Raw genomic sequence first — 25,101 nt, 5'->3', positions numbered from 1 at the left:
CTCTGTGTCAGAGGCCCCATGCTCTGTTTGTTTAGCTGCCTAGGGCTCACTCCAACCCCCTCCAGCTCCTCAATTGCTGGAAATTACACAGGAGGGGGATTAAAGCTCAGGACTCCCAGACAGAGCTGTTAATTGCTGTACCTCCTCCAAGCCTGGAGGGGTGGGAGTATAGGATCTGACTTCCTTTCAGAGGTATCTGGCCCAAAATATTTGAGTTCCGGAAGAGGAATAAAGAAACTAACATTCATTGGGCACCTATTATGTAGCAATCACCATGCTAGAAGCTTTGCCCATATTTTCTCATGTACACAACAATTTTGTGAAGTACTATTGAAACCAATATCTATTTGACAGAGGAGGAAACTGACACCCAAAGAGGTTAAGCAACTTGCCCATGGCCACACAGCACAGCAAAGGATCTGTAGGCCTCTGTAACCTATGTTTCCCTCCCATGGCTTACTCCACATTGTGCCGTTTCTGTTTTTCTTCTGGCTTCGGTCCTTCTAGGCCTTTTAAAGCAGAGGGAATGTTTTTTAAGTTGTTTAATCTCAAACACCTATATAAATAATGGCAGTTGGGGGGGGAGGGGAGAAGGGAGGGGGAGAGGAGGGAGAAGAGGAAGCCACATGATTTTCTAGTCCAAACTGGGAGCCGTTAACCAGTAATGGGGGATCTAGCTGAGCTCAAAGCACCCAGCTCAGCCCTGATGGCAGGGAGAGAGGGCAGGCGCTGTGAGGGGGAGGGTGGGAACAGATCACTCAGGAAAGACCACACTTAGGAAAGGGAAAAAGGGTAGGTTCTGGGAGCAGCAAGAAATGTATATTCTCAAGGTGAGCAGGCTGTGGGGTGTAGCATTAGCAGCCTAGACAGAGTACTAGAAAAACCCATGGAGCTGTGTATCCTATGGACATGATTTTAGGTGTCCAGACATTAAATCACACAAAATCGCATGAGGATAGCTTCCATTTTCTTTCCACCTTTTCGATGGTGTCGAGGAGGAAGTCTCAGTTTGGTACTAGTGTGTTTTTAACACCTAACACTTGCCAACGTCCCTATTTAACAAAGAGAAGCAAATCTCTGCTCAGTGTCCTGGAGCAGGCACTATCTCCCTAGAATGTGATAAGTGGCTTTTACTGTACTTATTTTTATAGCTCCCTTCTATTTATGGCAAGTGGATTGTGGCAGTAATATACGATTTCCTTTTAAAATAAGTGAATTCACTTAGGTAAAAAAAATTTGAAAAAGGAGGCAGTTTGAAGGAAAGTAAATAGCAGTGTAGGTGGGCACACCACGCTGTCAGGCTCTGACGGTGACACAAATGAACAAGGCTTGGGAAAGGCTGATCTAATCCAGTTCTCTCACTGCCAGACTAGAAAGGTGACGAACCAAAGGACAAGGCTCTGGCAAGGTCACACTGCAGGTTAGAGGCCGAGCTGGCCTCAGAGGCCAGGTCTGCTGCTCACAGGCATGTACCTTCTCGAAAGCAGGTTTCCATGATAACTCAGGTGGGGTTGCCATGTGGCTTCTCCAGGTCAGGTTTATAACCAGAAGACTAAGCTTACTTGGATGGCAGAGCCTCGCAGGTTGGATTGACCAACCACCAGCAAACCCAAAACTTGTTCAAAGCTGTGCAGCTGAAGGGCAGCTCTATGCTAAGCTGCTTCCCTCTCTCAGCAAGTCTCATCCAGCGGACAGGACGGACAGCAGCGCTCACAACAATCCACATTCGGCCAACCTCACAGCACTGCGCTGTGGATCCGAGGAGACGACGGGGTTGAACGCGCTCTGGGAAGGTGAGGGCTATGCAAATGTTAGCTCTACTGATCTCCCAAACTCTCCTTGGCCTCCTTCCAGGCACCTCTTCAACAATCTGGGCTCTAAAGTGTCAGGAGATGCTTTCAGATGTGGTCTGGTGTCCACTAGGGCCCCAGGGAGCAGACCACTAACATTTCAACAGGGACACAAACCAGGCTTAGTTTCCAGATGGAAAAAGCCCGGACACATGTCTAATGTGCCTTCCTTGGGGGCCAGTCTAGGAATTCCTAGATCCAATCAAGCCATACACCAAAAATGTTATTTTTGTACCTTTTAATGCAATGGTATTTGGGGAAATTAGTGGAAAAGGAGCTGCAAAGAGTCTACAATTGTGTCACGTGAGTGACTAATTAGAGGGCCCTGGTTCTCCCAGGACGTTCAGTTACATTAATTTAAAATATGACCTGTTTATTTTGCAAGGTCAGGAAGAAGCCTTACCTCCTAGAAAAGCCAATGTGGCAATTAAATGAGTCACCAGAGTTTGCCTGAGGTAGCATATGAAAAAGCGCTTTGTAAACTGTACGAAAACAGACGTGACCCCTGTGTGGTTGTCCCCACTGCCCCCAATTAGGGGGGCGTAATCGTCTGCCTCTGGTGGGCGGCCACAGGTGAGGGCCTGTCTAGTTGAGAGAGGTACCTGGTAAGGTGGAAAGGGCCCTGGAATCTTGACTTTGCACTTGGGAAAATCCCTTCATCTCTGCGTCTCCGTGGTTATATCATGTATGCGGGTCACTGCACTGTTCCTAGGAGGGATGGTTTTGCGTGTGTGTGTGTGTGTGTGTGTGAGGGGACGCTGGCAGAAAGGAGGAAGATTGAATATCAACTTTATTTCAATTTTGATTTTAGCACCGACAAGTGCTCAGCAGTGAAGATACAGCCTCTGACACGGCCCACCTCAAGGAACTTGCAGTTGAACACAGAAATTTGAGACATGGGAATAATCAGGTCCCAGACTGTTAGGGAGGAGTCTGCACAGAAGGCAGCGGGGCATCAAACAAAGTGGGTCCATACACCTGAGGAGCAGTCAGGGAAGGTTCCTGAAGGACTCAGAGTTGCCGAGTTCTAGACTTTGGAGAATCGAGCACTCGGCCTCTTTCCTCCTGAATTCCCAGGCCTGCCAGCCAGCCAGCCTGCTGGCGCTGTCCTCCTGAGCTCCCACGTCTACAGCAGAGGGAGCTTGGCCTTTCCAAGCGGTCGTTGTGGATAAACAACAACAAGCACTTCTATCAAGCTTCCCAGTTAGCGACCTGCACCTGTACCCTGCCTTCTTCTTATCAAGTTACCTAGTTATCTCTATACCTGTGGGCAAGTTACTAAACCTTTCTAACTCCCGGTACCATCATTTAAAAAAAGCACAATTCAGGATCACCATCCATTAGCCACCATTCCAAAATCCCAAAACTCCTAAGACTGAAAGTTTTATCGAAACTCTTTTGGTGGCAAAACCTGACCTGAACTGAACGTGAGGCTCAGAGTCTTTTTTTTTAACCCACTAGCGTAACTATTACATATTTCACTGCAGAAATATCGACATATTTGATTACTGTGGACCATCCCAGCACTCTAGGAATGTTAGGAAGAATACAGTATATGTGCTGTATTTTCTTTCTTAAATCTGAAAATTTCTAAATTCTGAAATGCATCTGGCTCCAAGAGCTTCGTTTAGGGATTTTGACCCCATAAATTAGATACCTATTTTATAGTCCCTTCACTCCTCATCTGTCTGGAAAATGTCCACAAACATTTCGAATGTTATCATGAATGAACGAATGAATGAAGAAAGAAATTTTTCTTGCTACTAGGAGTTAGGTATTTAACTTCTCTACATAGCTAGTGTAAGAATTTATTTACCAATAAGAGTCTTTCAATGCAACAGAGTTGAGAGGAGAGGTGAACGAAATTGCCTGAAATTATCACAGGCTACATGACCTTTACCCTTGGAACTGGGGAAACACTCAGACTCAAGTACTTGTAGTTGGCACACAGAACAATGGAAATAGGTTTCATGAAATTCACAGAGAAAGGAGACAGAAATCTCACTGGACACTTCTCCTCAACAGTAGGAAACAGGCACAATTTTGCATTCTGATTTCACAAACTGACTTAAAAGGACCCTGGCAGACTCCCCCAGGGGAATCTGGATGGCTTCTAAATTAAGTTGAAATTTATGTTTTGTTTTGTTTTGTTTTTAAAAAAACACTTTTGGAAGGAGCTTGCATACATAGCAGTGTTTCCCATTTAGAAAGAAAAATAAACTCTCTTCTACTGGATTGGAAGTCAAAACAAAATAATCCCAGCTGCTTAAGACCCCGAGAAAGGCAATGAAACTGCCAAACAACAGTGATGCTGACCAGTGGGACCAGCCTGAGAAATGTGGAGGGCGAGGCAGGGGGGGCCCAGTGCTGGGGGTGGGGGGCGGTGGGGGGGGGAGCCATGGACAGCCAGCATCCAGGGCTTGGCTCTCAGGAAGCAGCACTAAAATGCAGTGTCTGAGTCATCTGGTCTGATTCATCTTTGAAGCTCCCACGGGACTCACAGACACACAACGAAAGATTCTACTCTACGGTATCAGACTTGGGGTTCAAATCTGGCTCTACCACTCAGAAGCTGTGTGATCTAGGGGAAGTTTCTTAACCTCTTTTGCCTCAATGAGACTAGAAACGGTGATGTTACAGGGTAGATACAAAGATTGAGTAAGAGTCAATGAGATAAAACACTTCTCACGTAAGTGTGTCATAAAGGCTTGCAAGGTGAATAATAGGAATCCAACAATTTGGAATTCTTTAAAAATCAGCTTTTCTTTGGTGGAATTCCTCTTCTCCAGTCTCCTACGAAGGAGGAGACATAGAAACAACAGGACTGGTATTGGAAACAAAACAAATCGAAAAAGAAAAAAGGAAGAAAACAGGGGCTTTGGAGTTTGGGTTTGGGTTTGAGTCTTTGCCAAGCCCCTTAAGAGGAGCTATGGGCCAGATACTGGCCCTTGCGGGCGGGACCTCAGTTACCTCAGCAGAGACATGGAGAGAAATGGAAGCTCAAATAAGATAATGCATGTAAAGAAAAGACTTACAGAAGGTGCTCATTACATATAAATTCTCCCACTCACCCCACCTCACCTAGGCTTTGAGAAACTGACAGCTTTCTCTGAGCGATTTATTCCCTGACCCTCTTAAATATTAACCCCCAAGTTTTTAAAGCTCCTATACTTTAGAATTTAGATTAGAACAATTCACGGAACATTTAATATTTATTCTGAAAAGTTTCCATGGGGTAGGGACAAATACCTACTTAATCCTAACCACTTCCTTAGCTTTTCAGCTGTGACTAGTTGATATTTTAGTGCAATTTTTCTTTATACATATCAGTGACTTCTCCCTGGGGGCAGATTAGGATTTTGATGACAGAAAGAGCTACTTCCCATTTTCTTTTCCGCAGGGACAATGAGCTTGTTCTGTAAGGCCCCATGCGTTCTCCTTGCACTTTACACGGAGATTTTAGCAGGGCTGCTCTGAGGCGTCCTAGTCCTGGGATCTCAGCCTTGGGCTGGAGTTGACACAGCTGTGGGCAGAGGGCCACTTGGGGAGCCACTGGTGAGCGCAGCCTGAGCTCCAGGGAAGGTTGGTTCCCAGAGGGTCAGCCCTCGCCTGCAGGGTGCTGAGTCAGCTCCCACCAGAGGAAACCGCTTCATTTTCACCCTTTTGGAGACTGAGAGGCCACCTTTGTCATTTAAAGTACATTCTGATTAAGTCTCAGGGGAAGCAGGCCTCTCCAGGAGCCAGAGCAATTGATCTGGTTAGGGTGGTCTCTAAAGCCTTAAATTGGCAGAAGGGAATGGGGGTGTGGAGATAGGAAAGAGAGACAAGGAAGTTTATCACCTTTACCATTTTTTTCCCCAACTTACCTTATGTTATTTAGGTCACATTGGTTTATAACATTATGTAAATTTCAGGTTTACATCATTATATTTCGGCTTTTGTATAGATTGCATTGTGTTCACCACCAAAAGTCTAGTTTCCATCCATCACCATACAGATGTGGCCCTTTACCCCTTTCGCCCTCCCCCCACCCCTTTCCTCTCTGGTAACCACTAATCTGTTCTCCGTATCTCTGTGTTTGTTTGTTTGTTTTTATCTTCCACATGTGAGTGAAATCATTCGGTATTTGTCTTTCTCGGTCTGACTTATTTTGCTCAGCATAATACCCTCAAAGTTCATCCATGAAACTCCATAGCAACCTTGGAAGGTTTTCGCCATTTCACAGATGGAGCAAAGGATGATCTGAGAGGTTGGGTACTTTGCCCAGGGTCGCATATCTGGCGCCCAGTTGCAGAAGGTTTGACTCTATGGCTCCCATTCTCTTGGCTGCACCATGGTCCTTACAGTTTGTATTGCTTGATCATTCATTCATTCACTCATTAAACTAACACTACAGAGAAAGCATCTGTAAACCCAGCACCAAATTGTTAAAAGTGGTTGTCTCTGGGAGGAAGGATTACAAGAGAACTTCGCTTTTTACCTTTCTGTATTGTTTGAATGTTAACAAGCATTGTTACTTTTACAGTTGACAAAAAAAATAAAGATAATCCCATTCAAAGAATTTCACCTTTTTTTTTCTCATGGAAATAAAAATCAAACAAAACCTTGCAAACATTTATTGGGCCCCCTATGTAGCAGGGTCCACTCTTCACTCGCTAGTGCTGGGTCCATGCTAGCACCAGCGGGTTCTTTGGCTCATAGAAGACCTCTCAGTTTGGGGTTTCAGGAGACAGGAGGTAGCAGGCAGGGTCCAGCTGCGGAGTGAGACTCACTGGCTCTCTCATGACCCACGAACCCCAGAGCAGCAGACCACTAAGGACCCAGACTCTCCCTTCAGGCATGGGGCACATTTATTACCAACCTTTAGAGTGACACACTCAGAGCAAGGCCCCAGGGAAGGAATCCGAGGAGACTCCAGGTGCCCTGGGATGCAGGAGCACAGAGGAACATAACTGAACAGACAGCTGTAGGCCAAAGTCCCCCCATCTTCCCTGCACATCAATAATGCAATAATGCCATCCATTTGCTGCAGAACTTACAACAAAGCGATTGCTCTTGTTCAGTTAATTAGCAAAGGGACAGATTAAGGACTTTAATCTCCTGCCTTCTCTTTTACCTGCAAGGCTTATTTACTCAGAAATACACAAAGAATATCACTATATGTGTGTGTGTGTGTGTGTGTGTGTGTGTGTGTACATATATTGGGGAAAATATATATATACACAATATATATATATGCGTATGTGTATAGATACTTGGAGAAAAAAATATATATATATTTTACTCCCCAAGTAAGCTTAAGAAGGCTACTGGCTGGCACACCTCTGTCAGCACCATGTGACACTGATAAAATCAGAGTACCTTAGGGATTGCTCCATCGTTAGCAAGATGGGGAAACTGAGGCCTGGAGAGGGATGGTGATTTGCCATGGACAAATAGCCAGTGAGCCAGAGACCTGGACTGGAACCCAGGTTTCCTCCCTCCTGTCCAGGGTTCCTGTTTCTGTGCATGGTTTGAAACACAGGCAGCTAAAAGGTGTAAAGGAGCAGTGACACTGAACCACCAAAGGGACAACACCCCCCTCAGGAGCACAGAGGGAAAAGGCCCAGGAGGGTGGTTTGGGTTTTTGGTTCCAGAGAATGCAGGGCCTAAGATCCTGTCAGAAGACAACCAACGGGCCAAAAACCTCCTCTCTGATTTTCAAAGAAAGGCTGGGAGAGGTCCCAGCTAGGGAAGGGCAGGGGAGGGCAGGAAATAAACCTCCTTTCTTTGTCATGAGGGGGTGATGTCTGGAGGGCCTCAACTCACCTCAGATGACTTGTACCACGTGGCCTTCCACACCCTTCCAAGGTTAACGCCTACTTACTGGCCAGGTTCTCAGGGCTAAAGAGCTGGGGCAGCATCCCCATCTCCCTGCTTCAGGTTCTTTGTCCGTGTTTTCTTTCTGCCCAGAATGTCCTTGGTTATTAATGCCCTTGGTTACTCTGCCTGACACACCCTACCTATTCCTTCATGTCCAGCAATAGCCTCCTCCAGGAAGCACTTCCCGATTCCCTCAGGCAGAGTGGAGGCTCCCCTCCTCAGTCACCCTTGGGCTAGATTCTCCCCTCCCTTATCACCTGGGGCTATAATAATCTACTCCCAAGAGAAAAGGAGTCTGACTTTTTGAGCATTAGTGCCAGGTAGTGTGATGGGAGCTTTCACACCAGGTTCTCTAACTCCTCTGGAGGGAGGGGGGTGGTGATGGGGCGTGACTAACATTTACTAAACTCCTCTCTCTCCCAGGCACTGTGAGAGCCCTCGTCATGAGGGGGGTCCTGTATGGCCCACATTACTTTTGCTTGAGGAAACAAGCTTGGAGAGGCAATGTGACTTGTCCCACAAACTCCCACAGCCATAAAGCTTACACTTAATGCAAAGATGTCTGCAGAGCCCATGGATCCTGCCTTACATCTCTTTGAATCTCTGCCTCCTTCTCTAGAACCTGGCCTGCAATTTAGTGCCGTACAGGCTCTTATAAAACAAATGTTTGCAAAATCAACACACAACCTGCAGTGTTATTTCTGGGGGAAGTCTCATTTCCTCTCCTCTTCTTCGAGAATCAGGAAATCCTGGGGTCATTAGGGAGGTTCCAGGTTACCTCAAGTATATCAACCCCCGCTTTGGGAAGCTTGAATCCTCTCTATAGCATCCTTGCAAAGAAGTGGACCGGCTTCTGCTGGACACAGAGAGGGCAAGCACTTTGGCCCATGTTACACAGCACCTGATCAGGGGCTAAAACCTGGATCTGCTGGCTCCTGGTCAGCCTGAGGCTCTTCCACCATACCCCCAATACCTCTTCTTAAGAGAGTCAGGGCAGAGAGTAGAAGAAAAGTGCTTATTATGGGCAGATCCAGGCTTAGGCCCAGTGGCTCTCTCTGCAGCCAGCATTCAGCCTGCAGCTGCCTGGGACTTCAAGGCCCTCTGTCTCAGGGCAGTGTGAAAGCTGAGAACTTGCAGAGCCAGAGCTAGGCTCCAGGTAGTATTCTTTCTCTCAGTTTTCTCATGGTTTGTGAGGACACAATAATACGGGTCACTGAAGCAGGGTTGTGAGGAGGATCCAATAAAGCAAGTGGCAGTGGCTGGCACAGTCCCTGGCACACAGTAGGTAGCCAATAGGTGCAGTTTTTGTTTTAACCTGTCTTTTCTTTTTCCGTGTTGATCTTTGTCTCTGTATCTTTGCCTGTCTCCGCTTCTACTGATGCTTCTGTCTCGTGTCTCTCTGTGCAGCTCTGTCTGTGCAGCTCTGTCTGTCTGCTGTCACGGGGGTGGGGACAGCAGCTCCCCAACCCCCGCACACCCCAGTGGCGCGGCCGGGCAGGAGCGGGGCTGCTCGAGCTGCGGAGCTGCGTCAGGTCCACCACAACCCCCAGCCCCCCATGCACCAGGCCCCTCCGCCCCTGCAAGTGGCCCAAGCAAGCAGATTAATCATCATTGCCAACGAAAGAAAAAAAAAAACCCCACAAAAGTTAGGAAGAGAGAGGGACTTACCGTTCGCAGCGACCCCCAGGCTGACGGAGCCACTTTTAACTAAGAATGAATTAGGGACAAACTCTTCCTCAGAGTCTGAGTCCGGGGTTGGCTGGGCCACACCGTTGCCTAGCAACCGCCTCTGGCTCTCATTGGGCGGAGGGGAGGGGGGGCGGGGAGGGGGACTGCTCAATAGGGGTTGATGAAGCGGATGAACAATGCAAGGGAGCACCTGCGAACCACAAAGACAAACACAGACAGAAAAAAAATAATGAAAATTGGTTTTGAGGCACACGGGGAGGGGGAGGGAGCAAAATAAAACACGCATCAACGGCGGGAGGGGGGCTTTCAACACCCTGCGATCTACTGCACACGTGGCCCGGGACGGGGATGATGTCTCCGCAAAAAAAGTTGGTGCAAACTCCTTCTGAAGAGCGGGGGCCTTGACCTCCGTGCAGAAGTCTGTACGCCTTCCAAAGAGGGCACCTCCAAACAAATGAGAAGCCCTTCTTCCTTTGCCTGTTCTCTGCGAGAGGCCTGCAAACCTGGGATCTAGTTCTGACCCTGTTGTGTTACCTGTGATATGGCTGCCCCCGCTCTGAGCCTCAGTGGCCTCACTAGTAAAAGAGGCAGCCGCCTTGGGTGATCGCTGAGCCCCTTCAAGCTGGCTATTCTGTGATGTCACGGAAGTGAAATGATGTTCTTATTAGTGAGATTTTAATCCGACATGCCTGGAACAGGCTCTGGGCCTTATAAAAGGTAGAGAGCTGGAGAGAATGATCCAGGGCCCCCCTCCACCGCCGGCATTCTAGGGTTTCAACACACTGTTGTTTTACTTTTCCAAGAATCTAACATTTAAAGCTCTTAAATCCTGGCATTCTCTGCAAACTCCTTGAGAGCAAGAACTTGAGCAGTCTTTTTCACTTCTGTATCCTCCGAACCTAGCATAGTGCCTGGCACATAGTGGGCACTAAATAAATATTTGCTGAATAGATGAATTCCAGGGGTTTAACATACTAAGATCCTTAAGGTCTAATAGTATCAGATCAAAAAATCCTATAATTTTAGGACACTAACACTATGAATTCCAAAATGCACTCATACACAGTATGCTTGACTCCAAGTTTCTAACATGTCCCAGCTCTCCGATTCTAAAATCCCAGCTTGCTATAGATCTGTGAGCACACTCCCAGCTCTTCAGAAGGAGAAGGTGATGGCCTGAGACAAGACATTTGAGATCAATTTGCAGCCCTATCTGTGGCAGGCCTTTAGATATGTGCAGTACATCGTCTACAAGAGAGGGGACATAAGCACAGACATATAAAAGTATACAGTACAGGCAATGCGTCCACGCGACAGCAACGGCTACTTCTTTTCTCCCAGGTTGACTGATAGAAGGTTTAAAACATAATCTGATCCATCTAGCTTTTCAAAGAGACTGAACTTTAGAAAACATAGGGCAGCCCGGAGATGCCATCAGAAGATTCAGGAGGGTTCTAAGGAGGCGGTGGCACAGAGAGATGCTGATTATTGGGAAAAACACCAGCTTTTTGTGGTCTATCTACCAAAAGAAGCTCACTCAGTTCACAGTCACCAAATCCTGCAGGATTTTGCAGGTTCCATGACTTTATGTCAACCCCTGAGCCTAAGCATATGTGACAGCACTTTATAGAGCTGCTGTGTACACCATTTGGCTGGTTCATACTAGAAATTCAGTAAGAGCAATTGAGGCAGCAGGAATCAATGACCAAAGTACCATCTAGGGTGGCTTCTCCATCTGTATATCGGTTTACCTAAAAACCCGGGCTATGATTCACCTTAAAATCATCCAAACCAGTGTTTCTGAGGAGCTTCGCTGACACCATTTACCAGCCAGCACTATAGGGTGATCATGCCTTTCTCTGAACTAATCTCATCTTTAGCTCTGATGTCACCTTTGCTCTGCTATGTTTGCAGTTATCTGTACCTGTCTCCCACATAAAAGTATATGGCACATTCTTGGGGTACAGTGCATTCTTGGATCAGGCTTTGGAGTTCAACAGAATTGGGGTTTGCATCACCACCTAGCCTCTTATTAGCTGTCTGATCTTGGGAAAATGAGTTCCAGTTCCTCATTTGTAAGTTGGGCACCCTTCCCCTTTTACATAATTGTTGCGAGGACTGAAGAGACTATATCTAAGCACATAGTATGCATGAGCAAGTAGGAACCCAGGGGCAATGCTCACCAAATGTTTATTAAATTGAATGAAATCACCCCACGAAGAACCCCATTCATGATTCCCCTTCCCCTGCGGTCCCAGTTTTGGAAAGATTTTGTCGACCAGGCTGTATTTATTAAGCAAATATATGTTCATTTCCTCATCTTTTATTAACCAAAGACATCTTATAATCTCCAATCAGAGCTTCTGATGGGCTCGAGATAACCAGTACCACACCATGCTGAGTTAGAATTTCAAACAAAAGTTAAGAAACACGATATGTTGTTCCAGGGTGCTTGTTACAGCCTCTTCCTGAGTAAATCTGTCAAGCTTTATGAAATAAATAGTTCCAGAACTAAGTAAATTGTTCCATCACAAACTTCAGAGACCCTAGGCTGAGAACAGCACGGTGCCTTCCCAGGTTTCACGCCTGTTTCTTCTCCTTCCATTCGATCTCCAGGCTTTTCCTCAGACCTCCAGGCTTGCTCTGAATATTCATAACCTAATATTCAAAGCACTTAAGAAGGTGCCAGACCCTTAGTAGGTGCACAATAACTCATGAGGTTTCTGTGATGTACAGCTATTATTGGAAACATGTTAACTTCCTTCCTCTTAGTCATAAGCAGCTTTTAATTTCAGTGGTCCCAAGGAAGGATGCAAAGAACCATCCCCTGGAGTGCAAGAAAATATTTATTTATCTTACTCTTTTTGAATTTCTATTTTGTATATATTTTATAATGTATATAAGACATTAGTGCTTGAAATACATGTAGTGAAATGCATTGCTGTACCAGTTCAACATCTACAGAAGCAGGGTAGGGTTGTATCAAGAATATGGGCTCTGGAGTTGGACCACCTACATTTAAATTCTAGTTCCACTACTTGCTAGCAAGTTACTTCACCCTTTTTCTCATCTTGCCTCAGTTTTCTCATCTATATAATGGAGACAAAAAATTAAAAAAGAATACCTACTTCACAGGGTTGCTCTGAGGATTAAAGGAGTTAAAACGAGTAACACGTTGAGAACAGTATGCCAGCCAGTAAACACCCAAACCCATTAGATGTTGCTATGCATAAATCTGTATGTATAAAGTGAGGGGTGCGAACTTTATCTGTTTTATAAGAGCAGCGCATGATTGCAAAAGTGTGGCGAACACTGTTTCATTCCACAAACATTTTCTAAACACCCACTGGTTAGGCTAGAAGGTGAGAGGGGTATAAACTGTGAGAGACAAAGCCCCAAAGGAGCTGGTGGGGTGGGGCTCTAAGCAAGGCAGAGGTAGCACCTGTCAGAATAGAAGATGGTCCAGTGCAATGGGAGGGTGGGGGGCGGGGGCTCATTTCAACTGGAGGAACTGAGAAAGGCTTCCTGGAGCCACAGAGGATTCCAGTGGGAAGAGAGGAAGAGAGGAAGAGAGAGGTGTGTGAGCATCCACGGCAGAGGGAGGAATACTCCAGCCTAAGGCCCTCAGCCTTCACCTGGTCTCAAGCAATCTGCCTACCCTCCTTTACCTCTCAGGTCTCATGTGTTACCATTAACTTCTCACCATGTCGGCTGAGACTGGCTGAGACTTGCTGAGACGTGCTCACCTGCTCACGTTTCCACAAACTCACTGCTCTCTCTTTTGCCCAAGTTTGCTGAGTTGCACAATTTCAGGGTACCATTTGCACTGAATTTATCTGAGTGGCCCCCTCTGGAGCACAACTATAAAATTTTGCCTCTGAGCCTTTGCACATGCTGTTCCTTCTCCCTGAGCATTTCCTTTTCTTTTTCTTTTCCTCATCACTACCACCCCGTGTGTCTCATTAGCTCTTACTCAGCCTTAGGGCTTACCCTCATGATCACCTCCCCCAGGAAGGCTTCCCTGATGCCTCAAGCCTGGGTTTGGCACCCCTTGTGGGTGCTCCCACGGCTCTCGTACTTTCCTTGTTGCAACACTCCACACTGCAGTGTTTACTTGTCTGTGTCTGCCCGCTAGCCTGCCTGGCTTATCCATTACAGGATTTCCCAGTGCCTAGCACAGGGTCTGGCACATAGAAAGCAGATAAATATTTATCTAGTAAATATTTGCTAAATGAAGAAAGGATGGAAGGAAGGTAGGAGGAAAGGAGAATACCTTGATTATGGCACAAAAGGTCTATGTAAAGAGAGTGGTCAGACAGGAATCTCTGAACAGTAGGTTTAAGCCTTGAACACTAGGAAATGGAAATCAGACCTTAACTGGGGAGTCATGGATGTTTTTAAAGCAGGAAGGTGATAAGATCTGGGCTGTGCTTTAGAAGTATCTGCTCTCTAAACTTAAGGCATCTGCTTAGCCACCCAGATCTCCTTTCTAATTGGCTCAGCTCAGCCAGGATGATGAAAGTCCACATGACCTGGGCTCGCCTGTTGGATGGGGCCTAGGTGCATGTTCATGTAGGAAATAAGGACGCCTGATGCCATGGGACTATGGAATTGGGGTTTAGGCTGACTTCCCATGTATCCTGATTATCAGCTGAAGAGAACCTGGTATTGTAGAATTTTCCGCTGTGTCCATGATAAAATGAGATGGCATGATTGGAATGAACCTCCCTATACCTCACCTCAACAACCAAGGGGGCCAGTAAAAGGTGGAGGGGAGCCACCCAAATTTCTTGAGAAGAAGTCTCTGTGAGCCTAGCTCTAGCTTATAGTAGACAGGGATGGAGGAGGAAAGCAACAAAGTGAGAGAGTGTAGACACCCATATGCTTGGGGTGGGGGTCCGGTGCGGAAGGAACAAACATTTGCAGAGCTCCTCCTGGAGGCCAGGAACTGGGCCACGTGTTTTGTAAGATCTTTCCTCACAATAACCCTATGGGTAGGAAAATTCATCCCCATTTTCAAGGTCAAGAAATAGAGGCTTATCGAAGTGAAGTAATTTGTCTGTGGTCACAGAACCTGGGTGAGAATCCAAAAACACAATGCTGTTTCCACTGAGTGGTGTGAATTAGATTTATCAACCCTGGTGTGGAGTAGGGAAAGGGAGATTCCTGTCCATTAACTGAAACACATCTAAGGTGGAAAGACCATAGGCTTCCTGTGGTGTAAACCACGGATCAAAGCCCAGGTTCACACTGGCTATATGACCTGGGATAAGGACCTCAGTTCTCTTGGTTTCAGTTTTCTCCTTTGAAAAATGGGGTGCTAATACTCACTGCAAAGCATTGATGAGGGGATTGGTATTATGCTTGTAAGGAGCCCAGCAGTCTCATGGTGAGGGCTCAACCAATACTGATTCCCTCTGCCATCCCTCAGCTGAATAAATTCATATAATTCATAGCAAGAACAGGGTGGTTTTGGGGAATATACAATGACAGATCCGTAAGCCTGACAATGACACCTTTATCAACATATACTGCTTGTTGATGTCCTAAAAAGAGGAAAAGTGTTAAGGAGGCAGCCATGATATGTGACAAGAACATATGACATGGGAATCTTGAGATCTGCAGAAAGAAAAATTTCAGTTACTCACATCTTTGTGTGAACTGATGGTAGCCTTCCTTTACATTTGAAATCTACCCTATTACTAGGGCCAGCTAGTTCTCAAGGAAGAGCCTTCTAGCGTTCTGGATTCTGACTGTGTCTTTGGAATATATGCCATGAGACTAAAGTGTGAGGGGCTAGCTCATGGACAAGTTTATTACTCTGTCAAAGACAGAAGACCATTAACAAAATGCACTTTTTGACACTTTTCTCAGCAGTCCAGAGAAGTCCACCTAACCGCACAAATGGAATCTTATTAATCTAACTAATCTATGTTAAACCGGCTAAATCCCGGCCGGCTTACGCGGGGAAGTGCGAGTCCCGTCTGTAAAGACAGAGCACCAGCTGTGTGCTGCAGGGAGGGCACTTTCTTCCCAGGCAGTTCCCTGGATGATTGGAAGAACCTCCTAAGAACCTTTGAACTGGCAGCGCTGCATTTCGGAAGCCTGTGTGTAAATCGCTTAGCACTGCGCCCAGTACACAGCAGTTACTCAATAAACGATACCTGGAAAAAACCAAAACAAAATCCTGAGACCTACACAAGTACTTCATCTCAATGGAACCCTGAGCTGAAGGATTCATCCTTCCTGTAAAGGCTAACTGTGTTTCATCTCCTTTCTAGAAATACTCTAGTCCCTCCACTTAAAACCAAATGCATTTCATCTCTTCTCACATGCCAACCTTGTATCTATTTCTTCTTAACAGGACAGCCAGTTGCTTCACTGAACAAGTAAGACCTGACTCAGTTCTGAGCAGAGGATGGGGCATTGAGGAAAACTGGGATCTTCTTCTGATATGAAGGGTCTGCTGGCAGACCAGGAACTCCATTGGATGGCAGCATGTCCCACTTTGGACTCCAGTGAGTGGTGTTCACATCTACTGTGTGAACAGCCCAGCCTCCCCAGCAAGACCCATAGACTGCTCATCTCTGCATCCTGGCCTGGCCCAGCATCTCAGCTCAGAAAAGGTTTGCAGAACAGTTATTTGAACTGGTTTGCAGAACATAGTTATTTGAAATCCACCACTGCAAAGCATTTCAAAGTGCTAGAAATCTGAAGCTAGAGAGCTAGAGGGACCATACATTCTGGTTTGTCAGTGATGGCCTCGATTTACATCTGTTATCCTGCATTAATTAATAATAATGCCCCACCTTTACTCTAAAAATGTCCTGATTTGGACAATTAATTACACGGCCACCCCATTTTCGATTCAGTTCCATATCAGATTCAGTTCCACATCAGAGGCTGTAGTCTGCTGCACAGACTAGAGGTCAAGAGATCTGGGTGTAGGTCAACAAGCATCGTGGGATCGCGGGCAAGTCCCCTGACTTCTCTGGCCCTCACTTTCCTCGTTGGGGAGTTGGACTAGAATACTCTAGGGTTCTTTTGTGGGCCAGTATTCTACAAGATAGGAGTTACAGCAGTCCACACCTCAAGGGGTTGTATGGAGGACTACAGGAGACCATGGAAAAACACAGGATAAAAATGATTTCAGTTACAATGGAAAGTCAGGTTCCTTCAGCATAGTAAATGCTCATAAAATGTTTATAGAATGAATGAATTTGTGTAAATGTATAGGAAAAAAGATTGGCTGAAAAAAATCTTTAACTGGTTATTACTGATATGGGTAATTTTTAATTTTTTAAATATGCTTTTATATTTTCAGATTTTTCTACGATGAGCACATATAGTTCTTTTTATACTTTTAAAAATTATTTTTTAAAACTTCAGGAGAAAATGAAATAATGTGAAAATATCTAGCACCTAATAGGTGGAAAATAAATGTTGGTTTTAAGTACAACAAGATTTTATGCACTGATATTGGTAGTATAATTTGGTAAAAACTGATTTTTAAAACGGGGAAAAGTTTTAACTGAGCAATTCCACTTCCAGGAATTTACTCAAGAACCTAATCATGATTTTTCAAAAGATTTACTTCTAAGGATACCCATTACAACATCATCTGTAATAGTAAAAAGTAAAAAAAAATTTTTAAATGTTAAAAAGGAAAAACATCCTTAATGTTAAAAAGTGCCTAATTATGTAAATTAAGGCACATCAGTACAATGTTAATATGCAGACACTATAAGCCATGCTTGTAAAGAATGTTTAGGGAAATGGGAAAGAGGATATAAAAAAAGCACGAATAAAAACTATATAAAAAGTAATTCTGACGTTTAAGTGTGTGTGCAATCTGTACAAAAATGTTAATACCCATTTCCTTGGGGCAGTAGAATTATGAATGAATTTTATTTTTTCTTTATATTTTTCTATATTTTCTAATTTTTTCAAAGAACAAATGTGATAAGAAGATTAAAAAAAAAAATAAAAGTTATTTTAAAGAGAAGAAAACACACACACAGAAAGGCAGCAAAGACAACAGCTTCTGCTTCAGGTCCCTAATGGGATGAGCTTGGTAGAACTGTAGCCTCCTGGGTCCAAACTCGCCTTCTTTCCAGCCTATTAAATCTTGTGGGTCTTACTCCCCAGCCGGGCAGCTCCCACTAACTCAACTCTCCTCTCCCCGACAGTGGTTATTTTCAGAAGCAGGTCCGGGGCCATCTGTCGCTGTGACTTATGTTGGGAAAATGGTCTCTGGAAAACAGGACGCAGTAAATTTCTCAGGCTCCGCTCATTTGATCCCCAGCTCTCCTCCTCACAGGTTTCTCAGGGCCATTTCTGTTTTTTTCAGCATTCCCCAGGAAAGGAGCTTTGCTTTCACCTGCCTGCCTGTGGGGAAGCCCAGTTCCTGGAGTGCCTTCCACCTTAACACTGAGAAGAGAACACCTCAAGTCACTCTGGTCTTCACACAGGATGGCCTACCAGCTAGTCTGCTTGTTTGATATGGGTATACTAAATATGGACATTCATTGATTTCTTTTGTAATAATAGCTTTATCGAGATATAATTCACATACCATATGAGTTACCCTTTTAAAGTGTATAATTCAATGATTTTTAGTATATTCACAGAGTAGTGCAACCATCACCACAATCAACTTTAGAATATTTTTATCTTCCCTAAAAGAAACCCCATACTCATTAACAGTCACTCCTCATTTTGCTCCAACTCCCTGCAGCCCCGGACAATCAGTAATCTACTTTCTGTCCCTATGGATTTGCCTGTCCTGGACACTTCCTATAAATGGAATCATACAATATGTGCTCTTTTGTGACTGGCTTCTTTCATGTGCTATAACGTTTTCAAGGTTCATCCATGTTGTAACATGGATCAGGACTTCATTTCATTTTATTGCTGAACGATATTGCATTGTTTTGTTTATCCACATTTTGTTTATCCATTCATCAGTTGATGGAAACTTGGGTTGTTTCCACTTTTTGGCTTTTCTGAACAATGCTGCTATAAACATTCATGCACAAGCTTTTGGGTGGATGTGTGTTTTATTTCTCTTGGGTATATCCCTAGGAACGGAATTGCTAGATTGTATGGTTACTGTTCAACCTTTTGAGGAACTGCTGGATTGCTTTCAATGGCTGCACCATTTTACATTCCAGCACTGTTTGAGAATTCTGATTTTGCCACACATTTGCCAACACTTTTTATTATCTGACTTTCTGATTACAGCCATTCTGTGAAGTGGTATCTCATTGTGGTTTTGATTTGCATTTCCTCATGGCTAAGGATGTTGAGCATCTTCTCGTGTGCTTTTTGGCCATTTGTATATCTTCTTTGAAAAATGTCTATTCAGATCCTCATTTTAAAATTAAGTCATTTGTCTTTTTATTATTAAGTGGTAGGCATTGATTCTTTCATCAAATATTTATGTTGTGTCTACCCTGTGCCAGGCACTGTTCTAAGTATCCCTGATAGGCAAGGAAGACAAAGCCTTGCTCAGAAGCTGACATTCTAGAGGAGGAGAAAATCAAACAACAAGTAGTAAGCAAATAACTATATAGAACAAGATCAAGTGCTGATAGATGCAGTGAAGAAAAGTTAAGTGCAGTAAGAGGTTAGGGGCGATAGGATGGGTGTGCTGTTTTAAGAAAGGTGGTCAGGGAAGGCCTCTCTGCGGAGACAACATTGAAGCAGAGCCCTGAAGTAAGGGAAAGAGTGAGCCACACAAACAGCTGGAGGAAGAGCTTTCCAGGCAGAGGGCCCAGCAACTGCAAAGTCCCTGCAGCAGAAGCAAGTTCATTTGAGGGACAGCAAGGAAGCTAGAAGAGCTGGAGGAGAGCAAGGAGGAGAGTGCTAGGAAATGAGCCTTGAGTGGTTGCCAGGGGCCACGTTACATATGTGCAAATACTGCAGACTCAAGGCCACCATGCATGTGTTCTTACTCATGGGTTCCCTGAGGGCAGAGACTGATCTTATTTATCTCCATATGTTCACAGCCCACACAGCGATTTCATATATAGTTGGTACCCAGAACATATTGGAATTTATTTTAACTTATTGAGCTACTAATAAAAACAATTCCTACATGTGAACAGTATTTACAGTTTATAGAGGATTTTCACATTCGTGGTCTTATGTGATCCTTGCCACATCCAAGTGAGGTAATGACCATCACCCCCATTTTACAGATAGAAAAACTGAGGCTAGGAGTGGTGATGAGACTTGTGCAGGGACACACAACTGGTAAGGGGCTAAGTGGGACTCTGACCCAGGAGAGGGGCAGTGAGTAAGATCTGGATTTAAAACTGGTTACTGTGATTTGGGGCAAATTGCTTCATCGTTTAGAGCCCTGGGATCTTCAGGATCTGGGCCTACCTTCCAGGGGTCCTGGGAAGAGTAAATAAATAAGAGCATGTATGTCTGGGGCCTACCATGGGCCTGGCATACAGCAGGTACTCAACAGTGGTAGCACTCCCCACCTCCCTTTTATCACCAACCCCAGCCAGACACCAGGCAGCCTCTCCGTGTGAAGCCCTGCCTGGGTGCTGGAGACACAGAGCTGAGACGAGCCCTTCCTCTGGAGGGGAGCCCAGTCTCATGGGTGAAGGAAACAGAAGCACATTACTTCATGTGAACGAGGCAGGGACGCTGGAGGAGGGGATGGGTGGTGAGGGCAACGTTGGGGGGCGAGGGCAGGGGAAATGGGAGACCCATGGAGCTCCAATTGTCAGCTGCAACCCTGGGATTCTCAGAGGTTCTTTTAACCTTTCCCAGCGCTGCCTCCAAAGGGGTTTCAGATGCTCCATCCCGGCCTCTGGAGGCTCAACTCAGGCTGGACCGAGAGGCCACTTTCCCTGGGGTATGGGGGAGAGGGAAGGCACAAGGCAAGCTGGATTATCTCTGTCTGTCAGAATCTGCTGGCAAACGCGACCAAGGAGCCACTGAAATTTATGGCAGGCCTTGAAGGATCTGTGATCAAGAGTGCTCTGTTCAATAGGAAGTTTTGCACTTTTGCACTGAGATTTGATTAAGAAAGTGCTTCCAAACAGCTGTTTTCATAGTCATTTATTACTTCTGGGGTTTAAAAAATATATATATTTTTATACACACACACACATACATATAAGCGTGTGTATATATGTATATTATATCTAATATATATTTCCCTCCCCCGACTCAATTTACACAGCTGCAAAATTCCAGGCCCCAAGACAAAGGAAGAGCACAAGCTGATTGCCAAGCCCCATTTCTACTCAGATACCAGGGGGCTGGTGGAGGTATTAAGGGCAGAGGAGAGGCAAGAGATCGGGAGTTATGGAGGAAAAAGGGCCAAGTTGCTGGAGGCGGGAGGGCACTGATATTAATTGGGTACCTACTGTGTGTCCAGCATTGTGGAAGCTTGATATACATCCTCTCAATCAGTCCTCACACACCCTGCCAAGGCGTGAGCATCTCTCCAGCTGACCGATGTAGAATTTGAGGCTCAAAGAGAGCCTGCTCTTGGTCACCCAGATAGTGGGTGCGAGGCTGGGCTCTGTAGCGCGTTCTGCTGGACCCTAAGCCCAGACTTATCCCACTAAAATAATCTGAATGAATAAGGGTAACAAACACAAGAATGTGCATTTGTAAATTCAAAGGTTTACTTCCCTGATCTCTCATCGGTCGTGGGAGGGGGACAATAACATTCACAAAAGTGAAACAACTTGCTCAAAGCCACAGAGCCAGCGAGTGTGGAGCTGGGGTTCAAACCCAGGCCACCTGAGCCCACAGCTAGAGTTCTTTCTAGAAGCTCACTCTATCTTTCATGGAGTCTTAAAGAGGCAGTCAAAGACTAGTGTAATCAATGAACTGGAAGAGATTAACCAGGAAAGAAAACCCTTAAAGCCAGAGTTGTTTATTCATCGTTTGTGCAGTTTTCTGGATATCTGCTGTAGCTCAACAAAAAAAAAAAAAAAAAAAAAAAAAATAACAGAAAGCCCTGTGGTGTGAATGTAAGCATATACTGAGAGGCATTTTCCTTAAATAGTTTTTCCCCCAAAACGCCTTGATTGTAAATAGCTTTCCCTGAGTTTGCTCGCTCTGCCAAAGCCTCCTGCTCCCATTAGATTTCTACAAAGCTTTTTGAAACCTTTTTTGGGAAAGCACAAACAAAGTAAGGGCCAAGCTTTCCAGAAATACCTTTACTCTCACTCCAGGAAATCTTGAAAAATCAAGGAGATTTTTCAGTCGGGGGAGCATGGACAAGTGGAGAGATGGCTGCCCAAACCTGCCCCCAAGTGACCCTGTCTCAGGCAGACTGTGAATTTCCCCAGAGGAGATTCTCAAAGCCAGGGGCCCATTAGGAGGTTTTAGGCAAAAATTAGAAGAATAGGCTTACTTTTTATCCTAAACTACCCTCTGTACAGAAAGGAGACTTTGAGATAAGGGAAAGGAATTAAACATTTACCAAATACCTTCTGGGCGTCGAGCCCCGTGCTAAGCACTTCATACACGCTTCCCAACATAACTTTCACAGCAAGCATCATTCACCCACTCAACAAATTGAAAAAACACTCACCACGCGTCAGGCTCTCTGCTTGGGTGCTGGGATCCAATGAGAAGCAGAGTTGTGTAAAGTTCCTGTCTGCAGTGGTTTAGATTCCTAGGGCTGCCATAACCAAGTACCAAGAACTGGGTATCTTAAAACAATAGAAATTTATTGTCTTAGAGTTCTAGAGGCTGGAAGTCCAAAATCAAGGTGTTGGCAGGGCCATGCTCCCTCTGAAACCTACAGAGGATCATTCTTTGCCTTTTCCTAGCTCGTACTGGTTTGCTGGTAATCTTTGGTGTTCCTTGGCTTGTAGATGCATCACTCCACTCTCTGCCTTCATTGTCACATGGCATTCTCTCTCTGTGTGTGCCTCTGTCTTCACATGGCTGTCTTCTTATAAGGACATCAGTCATATTGGATTAGGGGCCCACTCTACTCCAGTGTGACCTCATCTCGACCAATTACATCTGCAATGATCCAATTTCCAAATAAGGTCACATTCTGAGGTACTGGGGATTAGGAATTGAACATATCTCTTTTGGGGGGACACAGTTCAACCCATAACACTGTCCTTGTAGAGCTTACAATATAAAAGCCCCCTTTTACAGATAAGTAAGTTGAGGCACAGAGAGGCCAAGTGACTTACCAAAAATCTATGGGTAGGAAATTGCAAATCCAAGTCTGACTCCCAAGCCTATATTCTGTCTACCCTATGGCCCTGTCTGGCCAGGGTTTCCTCAGCTGGTGCTCATTTATATAAAAGGAGCTTTTGCATACATCATCGTATTTAGTCCTTGTGACACCTCTGTGAGGTAGGTACTATTGTTCCCATTTTACTGACAAAGAAAATGAGCTCCAGAAAACCTGAGGTCACTCGGTTCTCAAGATGAAGAGCAGGATTGAACCCAAGTGGGTAGATTGTGTACCCATGCTTTTTCTCAGCCATGCCAAGACCAGTGGCATTGTAGTGGGGGATCGGACACTAGAAATGGAGCCAGAAATCAGCACAATGAGCTAATGAAAAGGCCCTGTCTTCAAGCCTGCCTGGGAAGGCTGGTTACCCTGGTCACCCTGACTGAGGGCATTGGATTAGAAAAGGAATAAAGGTGTTGGCTGTTTTTGTTTCTTTTAACCAAGAGGGCTCATCTGGCGAGGGAAGAGTATATATTTTGGAGTCTAAAGTCATTCAACATCTCAAGCCCAGGAGTTCAGATCTGGCCCTACTCCTCGAAAAGCAAAGTCTGATCCCTGCTGGCAAACGGGATTTCTTGCTTTCCGGAGAGGAAGGCACTGGGTGAAGCTTCAGTATAAATCTTCTTGGGTGTTTCTTGGCCAGAGTCTGAGAAGCAGCATCCCCCTGATTTTAGTGCCGACACACATGGACTGCATTTGCCTCGGATTTCACGTGGTTGGGGAAATCAGGGAAGAGAGTTGCCTGCAGGGTAGGAAATGCATTTGGGGTGTTCCTACGTGCCAAGTCCACAGTGTCCAGTGGTCTGTGAAGCTGGGAGGGGTGGCTGGTTCTGTGTAATTTGTCACAGGTTCCTGGGTTAGTCAGAGCGGGAGAACACCACTCTCGTGGGGAAGAAAGTCAAGCATCCTTCTGGAGTGTCCTGCCAACCAGATCCTGCCCACTCATTTGTCAGCGATCCCGCAGGGGACTCCAACCAGCACCCCAATGGAGTTATGGAGGGGAATGAGATGCGGTCCTGTCTGTCTTTGAGAAGTTAGTAGACGAGCAAACCCAGAATAGGCAATTACCCCACAGTGCTCTGAGAGTGGGAAGCACAAAGAGCAGACCCTTAATTAATGAAACCTTGGGGCCCAGTGGCACCTTCCTGCAGGAAGTGATATTTAAGTAGAAGTCTAAAGGTGAGCCAGGAGTTGGCCTGTGGGAGGCATTGTGGGGTGTGCATGTGTGCGGTGTGTGCACGTGTGTGTACAGGGTGGGCTGGTTTCAGTGTCCCAGGTGGACAGAACTGCATGTGCAGAGGCCCAAGGCAGGGAGCTACAAGCGTTAAGAGTTGGGTATGTCTGGAGTAGAGGTATGGGAATTGGCAAAGAGAGGAGTGGGCAAGAGGCAGGGTTCAGATCCTATAAAGGTCTCTAGTAGAATCCAGGGTCTGCTCCGATCCCCTGGGCTCTCGACCCAGCATCGGGTAGCAACTAGGCTGTGCCACCTGAATGAAGTCACCAAACATTTGTGGGTCTCTTTAGCTAAAAATTACCATGGTTACACGGGTTGCCTTCTAAGCTCTCTTAGAGCTCCAATAATGAAAACCAGCGAGACTGATTTATGCTATTCCACTTAATCCTCATATCAACTCTCTGAGTTTCTCTTTATTACCCCCACTTAGCAGATGAGAGGAGAGGAGTTTAAAGCAGGTTAAGTGACGACATTCTGTAAGTCTATGATTTTCTGAAAGACACTGCCCTCAGGCTTTCTGCCTGAATAACTGAGTCTTTTGCTCTCAGAAGACTTTCATGCAGGAGAGAGAAGGATGACTTGTTGATAACAAGTTATAGCTTGTATCAACATTGTATAACAACAATGATAATAATAGTGACCATTGATGGGGAACTTGGTCGTTGCCAGACACTGGACCAAGCTGTGTACAGACACGTGTCCATTTTAATCCTCACAACCATCTTATGAGGTCGGGACTTTTATGACCCCCATTAGAGATGAGGACACTCAGACTTACAGTGGACAATCAACTTGGCCACACAGTTGGCTGGGAAGGAAAGAGCCAGGAGGTGGCCCCAGGGGACCGCCTCTAGCCACAGCCTCAACTCCTACTCACTTCTCTGTGAAGCTTAAAAGGAGCAAAGCTCTTCTACCCCTACCTGTAGGTTTACACATGGGGAAACTGAGGCCTGGAGAGGTGACAGAATATGCCCAAGGTCCTACCATAAGGCAGTGACAGAGTTGGTTTTGTGCCATTAATATCAATAATAGTAACAGTAATGAGGGCAGCCTAGCACAGTGGTTGGAACAGGGAACCTTTTTAAAGGTTGGAACCCTTTTAATCCTTGCTTATCTGATAGATGTAAAATGTTTTAAAGTCATTTTAATATTCACTACTTTATTAGTGAGTTTGAGCATTTTTCTATGTTTATCAGATATTTATATTTATGTGTCTGTGAATTGCTATA

The 25,101-nt window shown here is 45.3% G+C and overlaps 1 protein-coding gene across 1 annotated transcript in view; it reads right to left on the bottom strand.

The window, feature by feature from the left end:
* Nucleotides 1-25,101, bottom strand: part of TENM4 (teneurin transmembrane protein 4) — a 397,674-nt gene that overhangs the window by 276,245 nt on the left and 96,328 nt on the right. The window contains 2 exon segments of the mRNA XM_058545514.1: nucleotides 9,381-9,531; nucleotides 9,533-9,591. Of these exon segments, the coding sequence (XP_058401497.1) occupies nucleotides 9,381-9,531; nucleotides 9,533-9,591 (210 nt within the window).

This window comes from Diceros bicornis, chromosome 7, assembly GCF_020826845.1.
Source record: "Diceros bicornis minor isolate mBicDic1 chromosome 7, mDicBic1.mat.cur, whole genome shotgun sequence".
Taxonomy (NCBI): Eukaryota; Metazoa; Chordata; class Mammalia; order Perissodactyla; family Rhinocerotidae; genus Diceros; species Diceros bicornis.
Note: the sequence above shows the minus strand (reverse complement) of the source record. Positions and strands in the feature narration are given on the sequence as shown.